General features: G+C 50.0%; 1 protein-coding gene across 1 annotated transcript in view; it reads left to right on the forward strand.

The window, feature by feature from the left end:
• Positions 1-20,549, forward strand: part of itgav (integrin, alpha V) — a 229,485-nt gene that overhangs the window by 169,767 nt on the left and 39,169 nt on the right. The window contains exons 23-24 of the mRNA XM_072477768.1: positions 11,789-11,869; positions 18,092-18,191. Of these exons, the coding sequence (XP_072333869.1) occupies positions 11,789-11,869; positions 18,092-18,191 (181 nt within the window). The remainder of the gene's footprint in view (positions 1-11,788; positions 11,870-18,091; positions 18,192-20,549) is intronic.

Below are 20,549 nucleotides of genomic sequence, written 5' to 3' on the forward strand. Positions count from 1 at the left end.
AATTGGGTGACGAGCTTGCTGCCGGCCTAGTTGGTGGCTTTCAGGAACACGGTTACAGCATGTGGTCAGGACTCAGAAATGATTTGGGAATGGAGGTTCCCAACAACTGATTGAAATCAAGCTTCTAGACTTGACCATTCAAATAATCTCCTGGCTAGCCTCCCATCGTCCCGCCCCCCCACTTCAAAGGCAATCCAAACCTCTGCTGTCCGTATCCTAAAACCCCGTTCATCCATCAACCCTGTGCTCGCTGAATCACATTGGCACCCGATTGACCAGTGTCTCGATTTTAACATTCTCATCCTCGTTTTTAAATCTGTCCATTGTCTTGTCCTCTGCAGCTATTATCGTGAACTCTTCCAACCGTACAGCATTCTGAGATATCTGCACTCCACCAACTCTGGCCTTGCGCATATTTCCAATTTTAATTGATCCACCACCAATTCTGGCCTTGCTCACATTTCCAATTTTAATTGATTCACTACTAGCAGGTAGTGAGCCACTGCCCTGGAATTGCCTCCTTGAAGCCTTCCATCTCTGTTCCTTCTTTAACATGCTCCTTGGAACTTATATCGTTAACTAAGCTTTTGGGCATGTGTCCTATGTCCTCCACCCCATGTCTCTGAAATTCCACCCCAGTGATTGTCAGAGCCATTGACTCTGAATTAGTCCACATGCCAGTCTAATTAGACTGCACAGTTAGTAACTGATTCTTATGGGAACAAAGGGAGTTTCTGACTCTTAAAATCAAAAGGGAAGAATACCAACACTAAGGTATAGCAACTATAGTATGCTTGAAATTGATATTTCGTTCTAAATTTAAGGTTATCTTCAAAAGGATAAGAAATAATTTGAAACCGAAATCAAAAGCTGAGATATTTAAATCATCGACAGCAACAGGAGAGGTGCCTGAAGATTGGAGGGTAGCAAATGTTGTGCCCTTGTTTAACAAGGGCTGTAGGGATAAGCCAGGGAGTTACAGACCAGTTAGCCTTGCGTATGTAGTGGGTAAATTGTTAGAAGGTATTCTGAGGGACAGGATCTACAGTCAGTCATTTAGACGGGCAAGGGCTAATTAGGGAAAATCAATCAACATGGCTTTGTAAGGGAAAAGTCATGTCTCATGAATTTGATTGTGTTTTTGAAGGGGCAACCAAGAATGTAGAGGAGGGCAGTGTGTTTGACGTTGTCTATGATTTGTTATGTTGTAGGTGTAACATAAGTGGCTTCCTTGTGGTGCACTTGACAAAGGAAGGTTCAGACGTGGAGATAACTTCAACACGTTTATTAAACTATTTACACTTCTATTACTCGGGTTCGACACTACTGCTAATCCTACTGTAGCTACCCAGACTGACTAACCAGTTGCTGCAATCCACGTGGTGGGTGTAATATTGAATCAACCCTGTGTCTGTACTCACTGACTGTCTCCACTGGAAAGAGGCAGATCATGTGTGTGGTGTCCTTTATATATGGGTTGGTGTAATGCCCCCCTGTGGTCGTGTCACCTCTGCATGTATCATGAATGTCTATTGGTCATGTCCTATCTACTTGACCTATTGGTTGTGTGTGCGTGTGTGCGTGTGTGCGTGTGTGCGTGTGTGCGCGTGTGATAGTGTGTGATAGTGTGTGTGTGTGATAGTGTGTGTGTGTGATATGTCACTGATGCTCCCTCTAGTGTCTAGCTAGCCTACATGCATTTACATTGATGCACATCACCATAGTCTACATGGACTTTAGCAAGGCCTTTGACAAGGTACCGCATGGTAGGTTGTTGCACTTAATCCAGGGTGAGAGAGCCAATTGGATACAAAATTGGTTTGGCGATCATAGCGAAAGGGTGGTTGTGGAGGGTTGTTTTTCAACCTGGAGGCCTGTGGCCAGCGGTGTGCCTCAGGGATCTGTGCTGGGTCCACTGTTATTTGTTATATATATTAATGATTTGGATGAGAATGTAGGAGGCATGGTGGACAGGGTGATGAAGAAAACATTCAGCATGCTAGGTTTTATTAGTCAGAATATTGAATACAGGAGTTGGGACGTTTGATGAAGTTGTATAAGACATTGGTAAGACCACACATGGGGCGCGATTCTCCACTCCCACGACGGTTGGGAGAATCGCCTGGGCCGCCCAAATTTCCGGGGACACCGGTCCGACGCCCTCCCGCGATTCTCCCAAGCGGTGGGAACGACCCAGTCGAGTTTCGCAGGCCGGAGAATCGCCGGAGACACCGAAAATGGCGATTCTCCGGCACCCCCGCGATTCTGAGGCCCGGATGGGCCGAGCGGCCAGGCCAAAACGGCGGGTTCCTCCCGGCGCCGTCCACACCTGGTCGCTACAGTCGTGGGCGGTGCGTGAACGCTGGGGGGGCGGCCTGTGGGGGGGGCGAGGGGGGATCCTGCACCGGGGGGTACCTTAAATGTGGGGTTGCCCGCGATCGGTGCCCACCGATCGTCGGGCCGTCCTCTCTGAAGGAGGACCTTCTTCCTTCCGCCGCCCCGCAAGATCCGTCCCCCATCTTCTTGCAGGGCGGATTTGAACAGGACGGCAACCACGCATGCGCGGGTTGGCGCCGGCCAACCCGTGCATGCGCGGATGACGTCTGTTATGCGGCGCCGGCCGCGTCATCTATGTGGCGCTGCTTTTACGCGGGCGACAAGGCCTCGCGCGGGTAGATGACGTGGCCCCGATACTGGCCCATTGTCAGGGCCTGAATCGGTCTGGACCGGGGCCGTTCCGCGCCATCGTGAACCTCAATGGCGTTCACGACGGCGCGGCCACTTCGGCGTGGGGGTGGAGAATCGCGCCCACGGAATACTGTGTTCAGTTCTGGTCACACTATTATAGGATGGATATTTCTAAACTAGAAAGAGTGCAGAAGAGATTTATGAGGATGCGACCAGGATTTGATGGTCTGAGTTATAAGGAGAGGCTGGATAGGCTGGGACTTTTTTCCCTGGAGCGGAGGAGCCTAAGGGGTGATCTTGTAGAGGTCTATAAAATAATGAGGAGCAGAGATGAGCTTTTCCCAAAGGTAGCGGAGTCTAGAAATAAAGGGCTTAGGTTTAAGGTGAGAGGAGAGCGATACAAAAAAGACCAGAGAGGAAATTTCTTCACACAGAGGGTGGTGAGCATCTGGAATGGGAAGGCGGGTACAATTTTGTCCTTGGGGGGGGGGGGGTAATCTGAAATAAAAATGCTGAAAAAGCTCAAGAATTAAATTGATCAGAGAAAACTGGACTGAACTGTTAATGGGTAAAACTACAGGCAAATGGTGAGAAATAGTCAAAGAATTATTTGGTACCACACATATCTGTACATACCAATAAAGACAAAGGGTGAGATTCTCCAGAAAGATTTCTAGTGTAGTGAGCGGGAATTGCCACGAGCTTCCCGACGCTCGGCCCAGCAAGGCCGGCAATGCTATTCAATGTTAATTGGTCCATTTAACAAGGCCTCACAGGCTTCTTGCCACAAATGAAGGTCAATGACCTACACTGGGCAGCACGAGTGAGTAGATCCCCCCCCCCCCCCCCCACACACCACTGTGAACAACGCGTGTGGCTAACGATGCCCTTCTCAGGAAAAGCTCTCCCACAATCGCTGAGAGAGGGCCCAGACTGGCAGTGGTGTGCCAGACATCAGTATCCTCACCACCTTCGAAGTGACCGGTGTGGCCAAGGATAGGGCGGTCTCCAATGCTGAGGCTAGTGGATGCCGCAGAGGTGAGGAACCACTGGGCCCACCCGGAGGACCTGTCAAATGTGAATTGTTATTGCCTTACTGACTGACCCAACCCTCCCACTGACCACATGTCCATTCTCCCACAGGTCCTCCAGCCGACGGTGCTGGCCCATCTCGGGTGGCACCCTTTCCAGTCTCCCATGAGACCACCTCAGAGGAGAGCTCTGAGGATACCACTGCACTAGCCGTGTCACAGCTGTCATCCACACCATGCACCAGCGTAGATACACACACCTCAGTGAGACATGTTAGTGGTCAGGCTTCTGGGGCACAATAAGGTGAGCACCACACTGCTGCTGATGTACATCAGGCGGAGGTACTTCCAGGCAAGACAGTAGTCGGAGGTCTGCTGGATCGCAGGACCCAGCTGGGCCCCAGCCTGATGCTGAGCTTGTGGAAGAGGTCATCCTGAACTTGATGGAGACATTAGGATCCGGCCAGGACATTGAGAGGGAGATGTCAGCGTCATTCCAGCAGATCTATAGCGCTTGGAGGAGTCCCAGAGGCTAAGGGTGCAGGAGATGTCGCCGGCAATGCGTAGCACCGAGGCCAACACTGCTAGGATGGCGACTGTGGAGAGCCTGATGCACAACGTCGGCATCATTAGTGAGGGTGTCCAAGGCATTGTGCAGTCGGTCACGCCCATGACTTGAGGGTCTAGGCAGAATCTCCGCCTCGCTGGGGGATGTCACCCAGTACCAGGCTGACTTTGATGAGGTTCTGTGGGACATGCCCCACTCTCAGTTGGATAAGACTGAAGCACTGCGGAATTAGTCCCAGTCGCAGGTGGGCATTGCAGAGGCACTGCAGAGCATGGCCTGGTCACTGAGGAGCATCGTCAAGGGTGTCAACATCATGGTACAGACCTTGGGGACCGCCACGGCTGGCAGAGCCAGATGATGCAGGGACCTGTCCAATGGAGTGGCAATGGTGGCCACCAGCTCCCATGAGCTTACGTTAATTGTATGGAAATTGGGCTTAAGTGGTGATAATTGGTTTCTCACCACGCCACGAGATTCCGATTTTGCCTACGGGAGTGGGCTGGTTGCATCGCACACTGTTTTGCCCCTGGTGCGGTTCTTGTATTCTGCCTCTCCTGCTGTTCACCGGCCTCATTTCGCTTGAGTGAGAGCATAATGAGGCTGGAGAATCATGCCCATCAGTTTTACTTGGCTAGTTCAGTAACCATGGTCAACAGATGAGCTAAAAAGAGGTACACACAAATGCAAGAAAACGTAAAAATCAAGCAGACTGAGAAAGCTACTAAAATCATCAAAGGGAAACTAAAAAGGGGTTTATAAAGAGAATGTGAAAAATACTTGAACTGATCTCAAAGCTAATTGTAAAGATCTTATAAACAATTTCAAGGTAAGAGTAATAGTTAATGTGGATTTATTAATAACAAATGTGAATGAAATTATAATGGATAATAAGAAAACGGTAACTTGATAAATGAACAGTTTGGGGTGTGATAGCAAGAGGGATCTGCCGCGAGCTTCCTGACGCTCAGACAGGCAAGGCCATCACCACTATAAAATATTAATTGGTCCATTTTTGGGATTAAAAAAAAATAAATTTGGAGTACCCAATTATTTATTTTCCAATTAAGGGCCAATTTAGCGTGGCCAATCCACCTACCCTGCACATCTTTATTGGGTTGTGGGGGTGAGACCCACGCAGATATGGGGAGAATGGGCAAACTGCACACGGACAATTAATTGGTCCACTTAACGAGGCCCCACTGGTTTCACGCCGCAAATGATGGTCCCACCGACTGATTGGCAGGGACCGTGCTCACCAGCACGGTCCTAACAAGGGAGAGCAGCACTTAAACCGCTCCTGCACAGTCAACTCCACTCAGCTCGCAGCCATACCACCGAGGAGACCAGCCTCATGATTTGGGGATGCTGATCTGGGCAGATTGATGGATGCTGTAGAAGCCAGACGAGATGCTCTGAAGCCCTGAGGGTCTCGGAGGGACAGCCGCAGGGCAGCCAGTGCTGCCTGGGAGGAGTGGCAGCGGCAGTCAGCTTGGGGAGCGTGACCAGGAGGGCCGGCACCAAGTACCGTAAGACGATCAGCGACCTCTGCAAAGCCGTACGGGTGGGTTGACACCGGACCCATCCCCCTTGAGAATGCACCCGGCACCACCCCCACCCAGCACCGTTCCATGCCCAGGCCCATCCATGTCCAGCACTGCTGACCAGGCTATCCCACCCGCCCATACTCTCCAACTCCAGCAATGAACGAAGCGTGTGGCTCACGATGTCCCATCTGAGGCCCCGCTAGAGAAATTGGCCCACAACAGACAGGAGAGGGCTCAGAGGCGGTGGGGCGCCGGACTTCAGATTCCTTGCCCCTTACAAGGAATGGGTGCTGGAGGTCACGGGGATGGCCAAGGACAGATCTGTCACTGACTTAGAGGTTGGCATGTGACGCAGAGGTGAGGTTACACCGGCCCCCACTTTGATGATCTGTCACTTGAGTTGTTAATGCCATGCAGATTGACTCATCCCTCCCACTGTCCAAATGATCATTCTCACGCAGGATCCTCATGCGACGGTGCCGGCCCATCCGGCGTGGTTCCCCCACCTCCCATAAGAACACCTTAGAGAGGAGCCCGGAGGACACCACCGTATTTGCAGCACAGCTATCATCCCCTCCATCAGCGCAGAGACACACATCTTGGTGGATGACAGTAATGGACAGACTTCTGGGGCATATTCTGGTGAGCACCACACAGTTGCCGATGCAATCAGGTGGAGGCAGCAATGCCCAGGCAAGACAGCAGTCGGAGGTCTGCTCAATCCCATGCGTCGCCGGCAAGTGCGCGGGGCCCTCCTGTCCCAGAGCCCCTTAGAGGACCCCGCCGGAGGCATTGAAGGCCACGGTAGGCGGCAGGCTGCCTCCACATCTGGTGTGCATCCTGGGGACACACCAAGGCGCAGTGGTAGAGCACAGAAGGCTAAGCACGTCACAGATCACTGTGAGGGCACTGGGGGGGGGGGGGGGTAAGGGGGGGAGGGTGGGTTGAGGGGGGCATGCCTTTTATCCAGACATGGAGGTCCTGGGTACCTCCCCCCCCCCCCCCACCCCCACACCCTGGCAGGCGAGCACAGCAGACAGGCAGGGGTCATACTATGGCATAGATTGAGGAGCACCAGCTCTCAGTGGGTTATCATCAGCCCCATGCCCTCAGTGACCCGTTGACAGTGCCAACACCTTTCCCTTGAGTGAAGTTACACAAACCCTGTGAGGATAGAGGTGGGAGGGAAATGGGGGGTGAGGGGAGGGGAAAGGTTGATAAGGGTGGGAATCTGAGTGGTTGTGGGGAGGGCGGGGAATGGCGGACGTAGCCACATCCTAGGTGAAGCGGGCGATGATGAGGGCCTAGCTGGCCCTCCGGGCTGGCCGGACGCTCGTCGCTGCTGCCTGTCCTCCATCTACCGACTGGTCCTCCAGTCACTCCTGGGCCAGCACTTCCTCGTCCTCATCCGCCATCTCGGAGGTGGTCACATGTTCTTCCATCTCCACGTCGTCCTGCTGCTGTGCCAGGTTGTGAACGACACAGCAGGGCACCACAAAGCGGGCGACCATTCAGGGGGTGTACTGCAGTGCACCACCAGAGCAGTCGAGGCTTTGGAACTGCATCTCGAGGAGTCCAATGCACTGCTCAGTGACAGCCCGGGTGGGGTTTCCACATTGGTCACCAGCCTCGAACTGGCGTCATTAGCCAGGTCCTCAGCGGGTATCCCTTATCCCCCAAGAGCCAATCCCCTTCCTGGGGTGGTCCTCAAAGAGGCCGGGGAAGTACAACTGCCCCAGGATGTCAATGTCATGCACACTCCCTGGGAAACGTGTACACACGTGCATGATCTTCATGTTGGTGGTCGCACAAATGAAATGAAAATCGCTTATTGTCCCAAGTAGGCTTCAAATGAAGTTACTGTGAAAAGCCCCTAGTCGTCACATTCCGGCGCCTGTTCGGGGGAGCTGGATGTTCAGGGAGTGGAACCTCTTCCTGTTGATGTAGGGCACTCCCAGATGGCCCGGTGAGCACGAGGTGACATGTGTTTCATCTATTAGCTCCAGGACCGGGGGCACCCTGTCGATGGCAGAGAATCCTGCTGGCCAGGTCAAAGTTTACATAGTTCGCTGCCTGGGCAAATCTCACGGATGCACTTGTGAGCTGTAGCTTGTGAGAATCTGCACAAGTCCCTGCTCGAGGCCTGGAATGACCCTGACGCATAAATGTTCAGGGCTGCGGCGATCTTGACAGGCACTGAGAGCGGGTATCCTCCTCCTCCTACACGTATTGCCAAGTCCGTAAGGACACGGCAAGGGTGCCCTTGTTGAGGCGGAGACTTCTGCTGCACATGCTGTATGTCATCTGTTCGAAAATCCAACTATGCCTGTACACTTCAGGCCATCGCCGGCCTCTGCCCCTGGATTCCTCCTGGCCTGTTGGGCGGCCGAGTCCTCAAGGTGTGGGGCAGGGCCCATGGGCCGCCGTCTCGCTTCTCTGTCGACGCTGCTGTTGCCTTCTCCGGCATCTGGCCACTAGGCCTGCCAGCAGCACCAGAAGGGCAGCTTCTGCAGGTCCAAGATATCATCCATTGAATTGGAATAGGGTGTGAGACTGACAACCAGTGGCGTCTTCGTCCCCGGGACTCTTCATTCCCCCATTGCTCCTCTCTCCACCCCCACATTCCCTGTCACCCGACATGCCCTGCCCACCCCCAGTTGCAGCGGGGATCTCTGCTCAATGGACCCCACACCCTGGACCTCAGGCACTCGCATGTAACATTACCTGAACCAGGCAGTGGTCTCCTTCCCGGTGCACACAACCACCATACAAAACATCCTTGGTGCTAAGACCCAGCCCCTGGGTGTTTGGAGGTTGGCTGCTGCATCCGTGGTGTTGCCTCCCACAGTGTTTAGGAACATTGTCCAGGTATCACGGTCTGATTGGGATGCTAGATAATAACTCACATGCACTACACGGCACTCCTATCCATGGGGATCCACTTGGGAGCTTTGAAGTGCTCAATTAAGTACGATTGCCAATTCCCAATTAGCAATAGCATTCAGCTGAGCGGACAGAGACCTGTGCGGTCAGTGGGAGTTATGGGTGAGCGGTGGGGCAGGAGGGCAGGGGTTGGATTCCGGAATGGGACCATACGGTCTAGGGGTCGGCATGACGGACTCGCAGGCGCTGAGACACCCATCTCCCCCGCCCCTCAGGCGAGGCCATGGACGGCCACCCCCCCCCCCCCCAACTGCTCTGCGAACCCCCAGATGGCAGCCCACCCTGACCGGCCACCCCCCCCCCCCCCCCCCCCGGAGCACCTCCACCTCTCTCCGAGCACCGGGACAGCAACCGCATTGTCCCCCGGCTCAATTGCCCGGGAGCAAAGATGGCTACTCACCACCTCGGTTCCCCGCAGCAACTTCATATTTCGCCAACTTCATATTTTTGAAAAGGAGTACTAATTGGCGCCCGCGTAACCACTTGCTGGGGATGCCGTTAGTTCATGGGAGGCCGTTAGATAGGGGGTCGCTTCCGTTAATTGTATGGAGATTGCGCTTAAGTGTTGATTATTGATTTCTGGCCTTCCTGTGGTGGGATCCTGATTTCGCCAATGGGAGCGAGCCGGTTAGATCTCAACAGATCGGCACCTGGAGCGGTAATCGATTTTGGTGTCTCCTGCGATTTTAACGGCCTTGTCAAGCTCTCGTTTCTCGTTTAAGCGCAACGCAGCCATTAAATCACGCCCCTTATATTAATTTCCACATGGAGAACAATGCGTTACAAGGGAACCTAAAGGGGAGAACTTTAGTGGATTTAATATAAGTTCTTAAAAGAAATTGTCATGTTGAAAATAAAGCGGTGAACGACAACAAATCCCCAGGACCAGATGTTTTCCACTAAAAGAATTTAATGAGTGCAGAGAAAGTTTACCAGGCTGATTCCTGGATGGCGGGGCTGCTGTAATGAGGAGAGACTAAATCGGTTAGGATTATATTCATTGGAGTTTAGAAGATGAGAGGGATCTCATAGAAACTTATGAAATTCTAATAATAATAATAATCACTTAGTGTCACAAGTAGGCTTCAATGAAGTTACTGTGAAAAGCCCCTAGTTGCCACATTCCGGCGTCTGTTCGGGGAGGCCGGTACGGGAATTGAACCCGCGCTGCTGCCTTGTTCTGCATTACAAGCCAGCTATTTCGCCCAGTGTGCTAATCCAGGATTAGACAGGGTAGATTCAGAAAGAATGTTCCCGATGTGGGGTGGGGGGGGGGGGCAGAACTAGGAGCCTTGGCTTGAGGATAAGGGGTAAATCTTTTAGGACTGAGGTGAGGAGAAATGTCTTCACCCAAAGAGTGGTGAATCTGTGGAATTCGCTACTGCACAAAGTAGTTGAGGCCAAAACATTGTGTAATTTCAAGAAGGAATTAGATATAGCTCTTGGGGTTAAAGGGATCAAGGGAAATGGGGGGAAGGCAGGATCAGGGTATTGAACTTAATGATCAGCCAGGATCATAATAAATGGTGGAGGAGGCTCGAGGGGCTGAATGGCCTCCTCCTGCTTCTATTTTCTGTGTTTTTATATGTTTCTGTGACACTACAACTGCATCAGCCACATTTCCCCAAAATCCTATGGATTCTGGGGTTCCGCCTTTGAATCGGAAAATAACAAACTATATATGAAGGGTGGGAGGGATGGAGAAACAAAACTACAGACCTGTAAATTTTACATCAGCTGTGAAGAAGTTACTATAATCTAGCAGGAGAGACAGTGACAGCACTTGAGCAAGGACAAGGCGCTCACGCAGTCATGAACTTGTTATACCATGTCTGACTAATTACTTGATTTTTCTCTTCAAGAGGTCATCAGGATGGATGGGGTTAAGGATGAGTCTTTAGATGGTGTCTTTATAAACTTGGAAGGCATCGGGTGAGGTTTTACACAAGAGTTTATGGCAAAAATGAGAATGTATGGAATTGATTGGGAGAAAGAGTTGGGATAAAGGATTCATTCTCTGACTGGTATGATGTGACAAGGTATGTTCGGCTGCTTCAGCTTCATATTGCTGACCTGGATAAAGGAACAGAATTGTTACATCCAATTTTGCAAATGACACCAAGTTAGGAGGTACACCAAGTTGTGGGGATGGGTGGAGAAGGTTACATGTAACATAGATTAAGTGAGCAGGCAAACTATGACAAATGGATTACAAAGTGGGGAAATATAAGGTAATTACTTTGGATCTAAAAAAAGAGAATTTGGAATATTTTCGTAGTGGTGAGAGATTGGAGTTGTCCACATACACATCATCAAAAGCTAATAAATTCATGGGTCCAAACAGTAATCAAAATGACTGATGGAATGTTGGCCTTTGTGAAGGGAGTTGTAAACTGCAAGTGATGCTTCAGTCATACAGACTCTTGGTCAGACCTCATCTGGAATACTGCACTCCGGTTTATTGTGTCAGGAGCTAAAGGGTTAAATTATGCCATCCAGTTGTATAAACTTGTCTTGGATTCCTTTGAGTTTAGGAAGTAGGGAGGTCATTTAAATAGCGTATTTTAAATGATTTAAGGATTCATTTGAGTAGATGCAGATAAATTATTTTTTCTGCTGGGTGAAATTCAGAACAACTAGTCATTATCTTAAAATTAGAGCTAAGCCCTTAAGGAATTAAAGCAGGATCCACATTTTCACACAAAAGGTCATGAAAACCTAGAACTTGTCCCTCCAAAAGACTGTGGAAATGTCAATCGAAATGTTCAAAATTGATGCCAAACTTTGTTGGGTGAGGGCATCAACTGATGTAGAACAAAGATGTATAAATGGAGCTGGAGATAAACCAGGTTCTAATTGAGTGACAACATAGACTAGATGAATTGAATGGCCTACTCCTGTTCCTAACTTCTCAGAAAAGTGTCAAAACATCGCACAGTAGTGGTAAACACGATGACTTAGCCTGTTTATTGTTTCCTGTAGTTCATCACTATTTTTGTGCATTTAAATCGCAGTACCAACAAACATAATGCAACGAGTGAGGTGGTTTCTTACACAGTCGACATTACTGTCCTAGCTCAAGTTGACATCCGAGGGTGAGTACTGAAAATTCAAACACAGACCTAAAAGTGCATTTAGACTAAATGCTATAATATTTGATTCAAAGTTGTTCTCAAAGTTTGGGAGTAAATGATCAATGAAATAATTCATAAAGAATTAACAAAGCTTTGTGCAATAATAGAATTATCTTTGAAGAAGCTGGATAGTAACTTCCTGAAGCAGAGATTATAAAAGTAAAGTTCAGTCAGAATTCAAAAATGCATGATAGCAAATAGGCCACAAATCATACATCCCCACCTCCCTGTTTATGTGATGCATCAAGTGTTTGAGTAGGAGGTCGTGCGTAGTGGTTAGTTTGCTTGTCACCTCATGCTTTCAGCTCTTGCCACTGGCTCGCAGTATAAAGTATAAAGAGAGCTGTATAAAGAGAACTGTAATATCCCACATGGGAATACGGGGTGGGAATGTGTGATGAATGCTAACTGTATAACTCTACCTTTAATCTGATGATCCCTTTAAGACCGGGTTTGGAATCCTGGGGGACTCCGCCTCTGGCTCCTCAGAGACTGCAGTAGACGGACCTCGCAAGCTGAGCTTACTACATGCTTGGGTGGGCCATAGACTCTCCTCCGTGATCGAGAAGGCTACGACGTACGAAACAGCGGTCGAAATCCTACAGAAGCGATTCGTTAAGCCGATAAACGAGCTACACGCCCGACATTTTCTCTCAACCTGCCGCCAGCGTTCCGGGCAAACGTTGGACGAATACTTGGAGAGACTCACAGCGCTCGCCAGGAACTGCGATCATAAAGAGGTGACAGCAGATGTCCATATGAACTTACATATTCGTGATGCGTTGGTGTCCGGTATCCGATCCACGTACATCAGGCAGCGGTTTCTAGAAGACTGGGCAAAGGATCTCCAAAGCACGGTAACGCTCGTCTCTTCTCTGAAAGCGGCCCACCATAATCTCCGCACGTACTCCGCGGACCTTGCAAACCCCTCTCGATCCCCTCCAGATTCGGCCACGCTACAGGCCTGCGCCGAACGGCGATCGCTCACACCGAGGGCACACCGTGCTATTTCTGTGGGCAAGGCCAACACCCATACCTGCGTTGCCCAGCCCGCTCCGCTTTCTGCAATGACTGCAGAAAGAAGGGGCGCTTCGTAAAGGTCTGCCTGGCTGGGCCCAAAGGCCAGAAACAAAAGTCTCATCGGGCCCAGAAATACAACTCCCGGGCCCACAGGCCCCGCAACGCGGCTACGCGCCGGCCGGACATGCCCACTTCTGACGCGTCATTGGCCTCGTGCGAGTCATGGGGTCGGCCATCTTGGTGGCGGCCATCTTCAAAATCCGACACGTGCAACCGACGGCGGTGGCCATTTTGTGAGTCCGACTCAACCAAGGACTCTGAATAACCGGAACTGGGTGCGATCACTCTCGATCAATCACGGCCGAAGCACCTGCGGAACTCAATGATGCAGGTCCAAATCAACGGTCGCGACACCCCCTGCCTATTTGACTCCGGGAGCACGGCGAACTTTGTTCACCCAGACACGGTAAGACGCTGCTCCTTGCACACCTATCCCACCTCCCAGACTATCGCCCTCGCATCTGGGTCTCATTCAGTCCAAATCACGGGGTATTGTGTCGCGAACACCTCGCTATTCAAGGCGCGAATACGCCCGTTTTAAAGTTTATATCCTCCCTCATCTCTGCGCCCCCCTGCTGCTCGGTCTGGACTTTCAGTGCAGCCACCAAAGCCTGACACTGAAGTTCGGCGGACCCCTACCCCCACTCACGGTATGGAGCCTGGCAACACTTAAAGTTGCACCACCCCCTCTCTTCGCGAACCTCACTCCCGACTGTAAGCCCGTCGCCACCAGGAGTCGGCGGTACAGTGCCCAAGACATGACTTTCATCAAGTCAGAGGTTCAGCGACTACTAAAAGAAGGGGTCATAGAGGCTAGCAACAGCCCTTGGAGAGCACAAGTATTGGTAGTCCGGTCTGGGGAAAAGCAACGAATGGTGGTGGACTATAGTCAGACCATAAACCGTTTTACGCAACTCGATGCGTACCCACTTCCCCGCATAGCAGAAATGGTGAACCAAATCGCCCAGTATCGGGTATTCTCCACGGTCGATCTAAAATCTGCCTATCATCAGCTGGGGGCACGTATCGGCAGCTGGAGATGCGTGAAGCGTGCTGGCCCCTTGTGCGGCACAGGATCGCTGCTCCTAGCGGCCAGATGACGGCGGTCGTAAAATGCTCTGGCGTTTACGGCGGCGTCAACCCTTAGCCCCATTATCGGAGCCCCACTGTCTTTCGCAACTCAAGCAGGAAGGGAAGGACCAGGCCAGGATTCTCCGCCAGCGTTATTCTCCGTTATGCCGGTGTGGTATTTGAGGTATTATGGTACCTGATAGGCTGGAGCACCATTGGTGGAAACTATGCTTTCTATTGGACCGCAACCACAAACCTCTCCACGGTCCCCGTGCGGCCAGCGGTCGCCGCCATCTTCCTATTCCAGGGCCACGTGCGGACCCCGGGCGCCACCATCTTGTTCCGCGGACGCCACGTTAGAGGGATGGACACCGTCATTTTGTGCACCCCCAGCCATGTGCGACCAATGGGAGCTGCCATCTTGGATGAACCCCCAGGACCCCAGCTCGGCTGACCATGCACTGCCCGAAGAGAACTCTCAACTGCTGCGATTAGCCTCGGTGACTCGGGATCAGTCCTGGCCTCGAACACTCTTAACTGCTACAATGACCGTATTCATCAACGGGCACGAGACGTCCTGCTTAATCGACTCTGGGAGCACGGAGAGCTTCATACACCCCGACACGGTAAGGCGCTGTTCTCTCCTCATCCACCCCGTTAACCATAAAATCTCCCTGGCTTCCGGTTCACACTCGGTGGAGATAAAGGGGTTTTGTGTAGCAAACCTCACAGGCCAGGGAAGGGAGTTCATAAATTTCCGCCTCTACGTCCTTCCCCACCTCTGCGCGGCTACACTCATGGGTTTAGACTTCCAGTGTAACCTCCAAAGTCTAACCTTCAAATTCGGCGGCCCTATACCCCCCCTTACTGTCTGCGGCCTCGCGACCCTTAAGGTCGACCCGCCTTCCCTGTTTGTGAACCTCACCCCGGATTGCAAACCCGTCGCCACCAGGAGCAGAAGGTACAGTGCCCAATACCGGATCTTCATTAAGTCAGAGGTCCAATGGCTACTGAGGGAAGGGGTCATTGAAGCCAGTAACAGCCCCTGGAGAGCTCAAGTAGTGGTGGTAAAGACCGGGGAGAAGCATAGGATGGTCATCGACTACAGTCAGACCATCAACAGGTTTACGCAGCTGGACGCGTATCCTCTCCCCCGCATATCCGACCTGGTAAACAGGATCGCGCATTATAAGGTCTTCTCCACGGTGGATCTCCAGTCCGTCTACCACCAGCTCCCCATCCGCACTAGTGACCGCAAATACACTGCCTCCGAGGCAGATGGACAGCTCTATCACTTCTTAAGGGTTCCCTTCGGTGTCACCAACGGGGTCTCGATCATCTAGCAAGAGATAGACCGCATAGTTGACCGGTACGGTTTACGGGAAACATTCCCGTATCTCGATAATGTCACCATCTGCGGCCACGACCAGCAGGACCACGACACCGACCTCCGAAAATTCCTCCAGACTGCAGAAATCCTTAACCTTATATACAACAAGGATAAATGCGTGTTTAGCACCAACCGCCTAGCCATCCTCGGCTACGTAGTGCGAAATGGAGTTATAGGCCCCGACCCTGAACGCATGCGCCCCCTTATGGGGTTTCCCCTCCCTCACTGCGCCAAGGCCCTGAAGCACTGCCTAGGGTTTTTCAGTTACTACGCCCAGTGGGTCCGCAACTATGCAGACAAGGCACGTCCCCTGATCCAATCTACAGCTTTTCCTCTGTCGATAGAGGCCCGCCAGGCCTTCAGCCGCATCAAAGCAGACATTGCAAAGGCCACGATGCACACCATCGACGAGTCCCTCCCCTTCCAGGTCGAGAGCAACGCATCTGACGTAGCTCTGGCGGCCACCCTCAACCAAGCGGGCAGACCCGTGGCCTTCTTCTCACGTACCCTCCATGCGTCCGAAATCCACCACCCCTCAGTCGAAAAGGAGGCCCAGGCCATAGTAGAAGCTGTGCGACATTGGAGGCATTACCTGGCCGGCAGGCGATTCACTCTCCTCACTGACCAACGGTCGGTTGCTTTCATGTTTGATAATGCGCAGCGGGGCAAGATAAAAAACGACAAGATCTTGCGGTGGAGGATCATACTCTCCACCTACAACTACGAGATCTTGTATCGTCCCGGGAAGCTAAACGAGCCTCCTGACGCCCTGTCCCGCAGCACATGTGCCACCGCACAAGTGGACCGCCTCCGAGCCCTCCATGAGGACCTCTGCCACCCGGGGGGCACTCGCTTTTTCCATTTTGTCAAGACCTGCAACCTGCCCTACTCCATCGAGGAGGTCAGGACAGTCACCAGGGACTGCCAAATCTCCGCGGAGTGCAAACCGCACTGCTACCGGCCAGAGAAAGCGCACCTGATAAAAGCTTCCCGTCCCTTTGAATGCCTCAGCATGGACTTCAAAGGCCCCCTCCACCGACCGCAATACGTACTTCCTGAACGTGATTGATGAATACTCCCGGTTCCCATTCGCCATCCCCTGCCCCGACATGACCGCAACCACTGTCATCAAGGCTCTCCATAGCATCTTTGCAATGTTCGGGTTCCCCGCTTACATACATAGTGACAGGGGGTCCACCTTTATGAGCGACGAACTGCGTCAATTCCTGCTCAGCAAGGGCATCGCCTCGAGCAGGACGACCAGTTACAACCCCTGGGGTAACGGACAGGTAGAGCGGGACGGTCTGGAAGACCGCCCTACTGGCCCTACGGTCCAGGAACTTCCCAGTCTCCCGCTGGCAGGAAGTCCTCCCGGATGCCCTCCACTCCATCCGGTCACTGCTGTGTACCATGGCCAACCAGACACCTCACAAACTTGACTTTAATGCAGCCTGCATTTTTAACTCGAGCAGAAGCAATGGTCTGTATATTTAAATCAAGTCGGAAGAATCCAAAAAGCACAGGTGAAGACTCACTTTGATTGACTTGGCTGGTGGCCAATGAATTGGCTCAAATGTCTGTGCCGTGCTCGGTGGCCAATGGCGTTTGGTTCTGGTCCCACTGACCTGTTTATCTGTGTCACAAGGCTGGAATTAGTTTCACTTTGGTTCTGAAGCCAGGATGGAGGAGTTCTAACTCTCGCTCTCTCTCAAAGATGTGATGAATTCGCTCGAGAAATCCAGTGTAAGAGTTCTCTCTCCAATAAAGGCTGATGTGCAAGGAGAGACCAGACTGTTCTCTCTAAAAACAGGCTGATGTGAAGCCAGAGGTCTCTCCTGGAAAAGCTGTGAGTAAGATATACTGCTGAGCCGCAAAGCACATGCTGTATTCCAGATCCTTTAATCCACACTCATATTCTGAAGGAAATGCAATAAAGGACTCATTCACTGAAGCAAGGACTCTTGTCCTTTCACCTTAATTCGTATTATTTTTCCACCTTTCCCCTCTGTGTTTGTCTGTCTTATGTGTGGGGGTAGAGGATGGGGCAGGTAAAGAGGAGTCAGGTATTAGCGCAAAGTGAGCAGCTGCGTTTACTGTATATTTCATATTTGGTCTGGTTATAAATAAATCACTAATTGTGTTTCAACTTACAAACATTGTGACTATAATTATTGGGCAGCCAAGGCCAAAGATTTCAGAAATTTCTATAAGATTTATTGGTTGATTCACTTCTGTTTTGGCTCCAGGGCATGTGGGACTGGAATTGACTGCGCACTTGCACAGGGTGGCGTAACACATTCCAACACCATTTTTTTTTTTTTACAAAACTTTGCATGAAGTTGCTTGACCAAAAAGATTTCTACCAAGTATCCATATATCCAAGTAGCTAATGCTGGTTCGATACAATTGCTCTTTTAATTTGCTATTTTGTAGCAAAATATAAAAGTTCCCGTTCCGATCTAATCATTAGTGCTCCAAACAGAGGTATTGTATTGATAATGCTGTATCAGTAAGGGGCAAGATTTTATTTTTGCCAATGATTGCAGATCGTGGTACTCAGTGCTATGTTCTTTCCCATTTTGCGTTCATTTTTTGTATTCCCTGGTCTTAGACTGATTTTGTTTTTAAAATTATTTTGCTAGGGTCTCTTCTCCTGACCAGCTGTTTTTACCTATTGCAAACTGGAAGGCAAACCCTGAGCATGAAGAAGAAGTGGGTCCGCTGGTCATGCATGTCTATGAGGTTTGTATTGATTGACCTTTTTAGTTTGCCTTCTGCATTGCTATCTGAATTGCCTTGTCCTTCCTAAAACTGAAATCATAACTTTATGTATCTTGGAAATTATAATGTGGTGCTGTAAGTAAAAATGTTTTATTTTCCTGTATTTAATATATTTATCATTATGATTTGTGTTATGGGCCAGGGTTTAGAGAACCCCAAAGTGTATCATGGAGTTCACCTGGCCCACAACTTTTACTAGATTGTGGTATGGGGAGCACATGGCCCACTCTACAGGTGTGGTACAGCAGAAATGGAAAAGTATTTTTAAAGCAAAACAATGTTTATTCTATGAACTCAAGTTAACCCTTTTAAAACATACAGTGAACATCTTAGCAACCATCAATTCAAATATAACCCCCAAAGAATACACTAAGTAATCCTTTAAGCTTTCCTTTTAACATCCATAAGACTTAAAACACCTTTTACCAGAAGCACATTAGGTTTACATTCACTACTGAGAACATTTATAATTCTGAATTCACCAAATGATCAAGAGATAGCCTTTTGATGGCAGAGAGAACAGCAGTACACCTGCTTGGTCTGGCTTCAGCTCGAACACAGAAAACGAAACTAAAACACACCCTGCAGCCTGCTCAAAAACGGAAGTAAAAAACTGACAGACAGCCCAGCTCCACCCACTCTCTGACCACTGCAGTAATAAACACCATTTATTAAAGGTGCTCTCTCTACAGATATTTATATACACACCCATTTATAAACATCCATTTCTTAACATTTCTATCTTGACTTCCAAAAGGCCTTTGATAAGGTGCCTCACGGGAGACTGCTGAGTAAAATAAGGGCCCATGGTATTCGAGGCAAGGTACTAACATGGATTGACGATTGGCTGTCAGGCAGAAGGCAGAGAGTTGGGATAAAAGGTTCTTTTTCAGAATGGCAACCGTTGACGAGTGGTGTCCCACAGGGTTCAGTGTTGGGGCCACAGCTGTTCTCTTTATATATTAACGATCTAGATGACGGGACTGGGGGCATTCTGGCTAAGTTTGCCGATGATACAAAGATAGGTGGAGGGGCAGGTAGTATGGAGGAGGTGGGGAGGCTGCAGAAAGATTTAGACAGTTTAGGAGAGTGGTCCAAGAAATGGCTGATTAAATTCAACGTGGGCAAGTGCGAGGTCTTGCACTTTGGAAAAAAGAATAGAGGCGTGGACTATTTTCTAAACGGTGACAAAATTCATAATGCTGAAGTGCAAAGGGACTTGGGAGTCCTAGTCCAGGATTCTCTAAAGGTAAACTTGCAGGTTGAGTCCGTAATTAAGAAAGCAAATGCAATGTTGTCATTCATCTCAAGAGGCTTGGAATATAAAAGCAGGGATGTACTTCTAAAGCTTTATAAAGCATTAGTTAGGCCCCATTTAGAATACTGTGAGCAATTTTGGGCCCCACACCTCAGGAAGGACATACTGGCACTGGAGCGGGTCCAGCGGAGATTCACACGGATGATCCCAGGAATGGTAGGCCTAACATACGATGAACGTCTGAGGATCCTGGGATTATATTCATTGGAGTTTAGGAGGTTGAGGGGAGATCTAATAGAAACTTACAAGATAATGAATGGCTTAGATAGGGTGGATGTAGGGAAGTTGTTTCCATTAGCAGGGGAGACTAGGACCCGGGGGCACAGCCTTAGAATAAAAGGGAGTCACTTTAGAACAGAGATGAGGAGAAATTTCTTCAGCCAGAGAGTGGTGGGTCTGTGGAATTCATTGCCACAGAGGGCGGTGGAGGCCAGGACGTTGAGTGTCTTTAAGACAGAAGTTGATAAATTCTTGATTTCTCGAGGAATTAAGGGCTATGGAGAGAGAGCGGGTAAATGGAGTTGAAATCAGCCATGATTGAATGGCGGAGTGGACTCGATGGGCCGAATGGCCTTACTTCCGCTCCTATGTCTTATGGTCTTATGGTCTTAAAGGTACTATCACATGACATTTGTCATATTCAGATTTACAACATTGAATAGTTAATATGTATAGGATGGAAATTTGCAAAGTGTTTGTTTTTTGAGTTACATTTTAGTCGTAGCTATGACGTTAGTGTTATAGTTTGGGCTTTAATCTAAATTTCAACTGCCATCACAGAACAAAAGACAGTAAACAGATAAGTTTCCTATGGGTTAAAACCTGTGATATTTTGGTAAGATGTACAGGGTAACAGTGTACAGGAAAACATTTCATAGGAGTGATCTGTATACTTTAAGTATGGTTTTCAAATTAATCCTTGGGAAGCTAGGGAATTGCTGGCAGGTTCAATTTTTATTTCTCAACTCTAGTTAGCCTGAGAAGATGGTGATGGTTCCTTG

This window comes from Scyliorhinus torazame, chromosome 2 (genome assembly GCF_047496885.1).
Source record: "Scyliorhinus torazame isolate Kashiwa2021f chromosome 2, sScyTor2.1, whole genome shotgun sequence".
In the NCBI taxonomy this organism is placed as follows: Eukaryota; Metazoa; Chordata; class Chondrichthyes; order Carcharhiniformes; family Scyliorhinidae; genus Scyliorhinus; species Scyliorhinus torazame.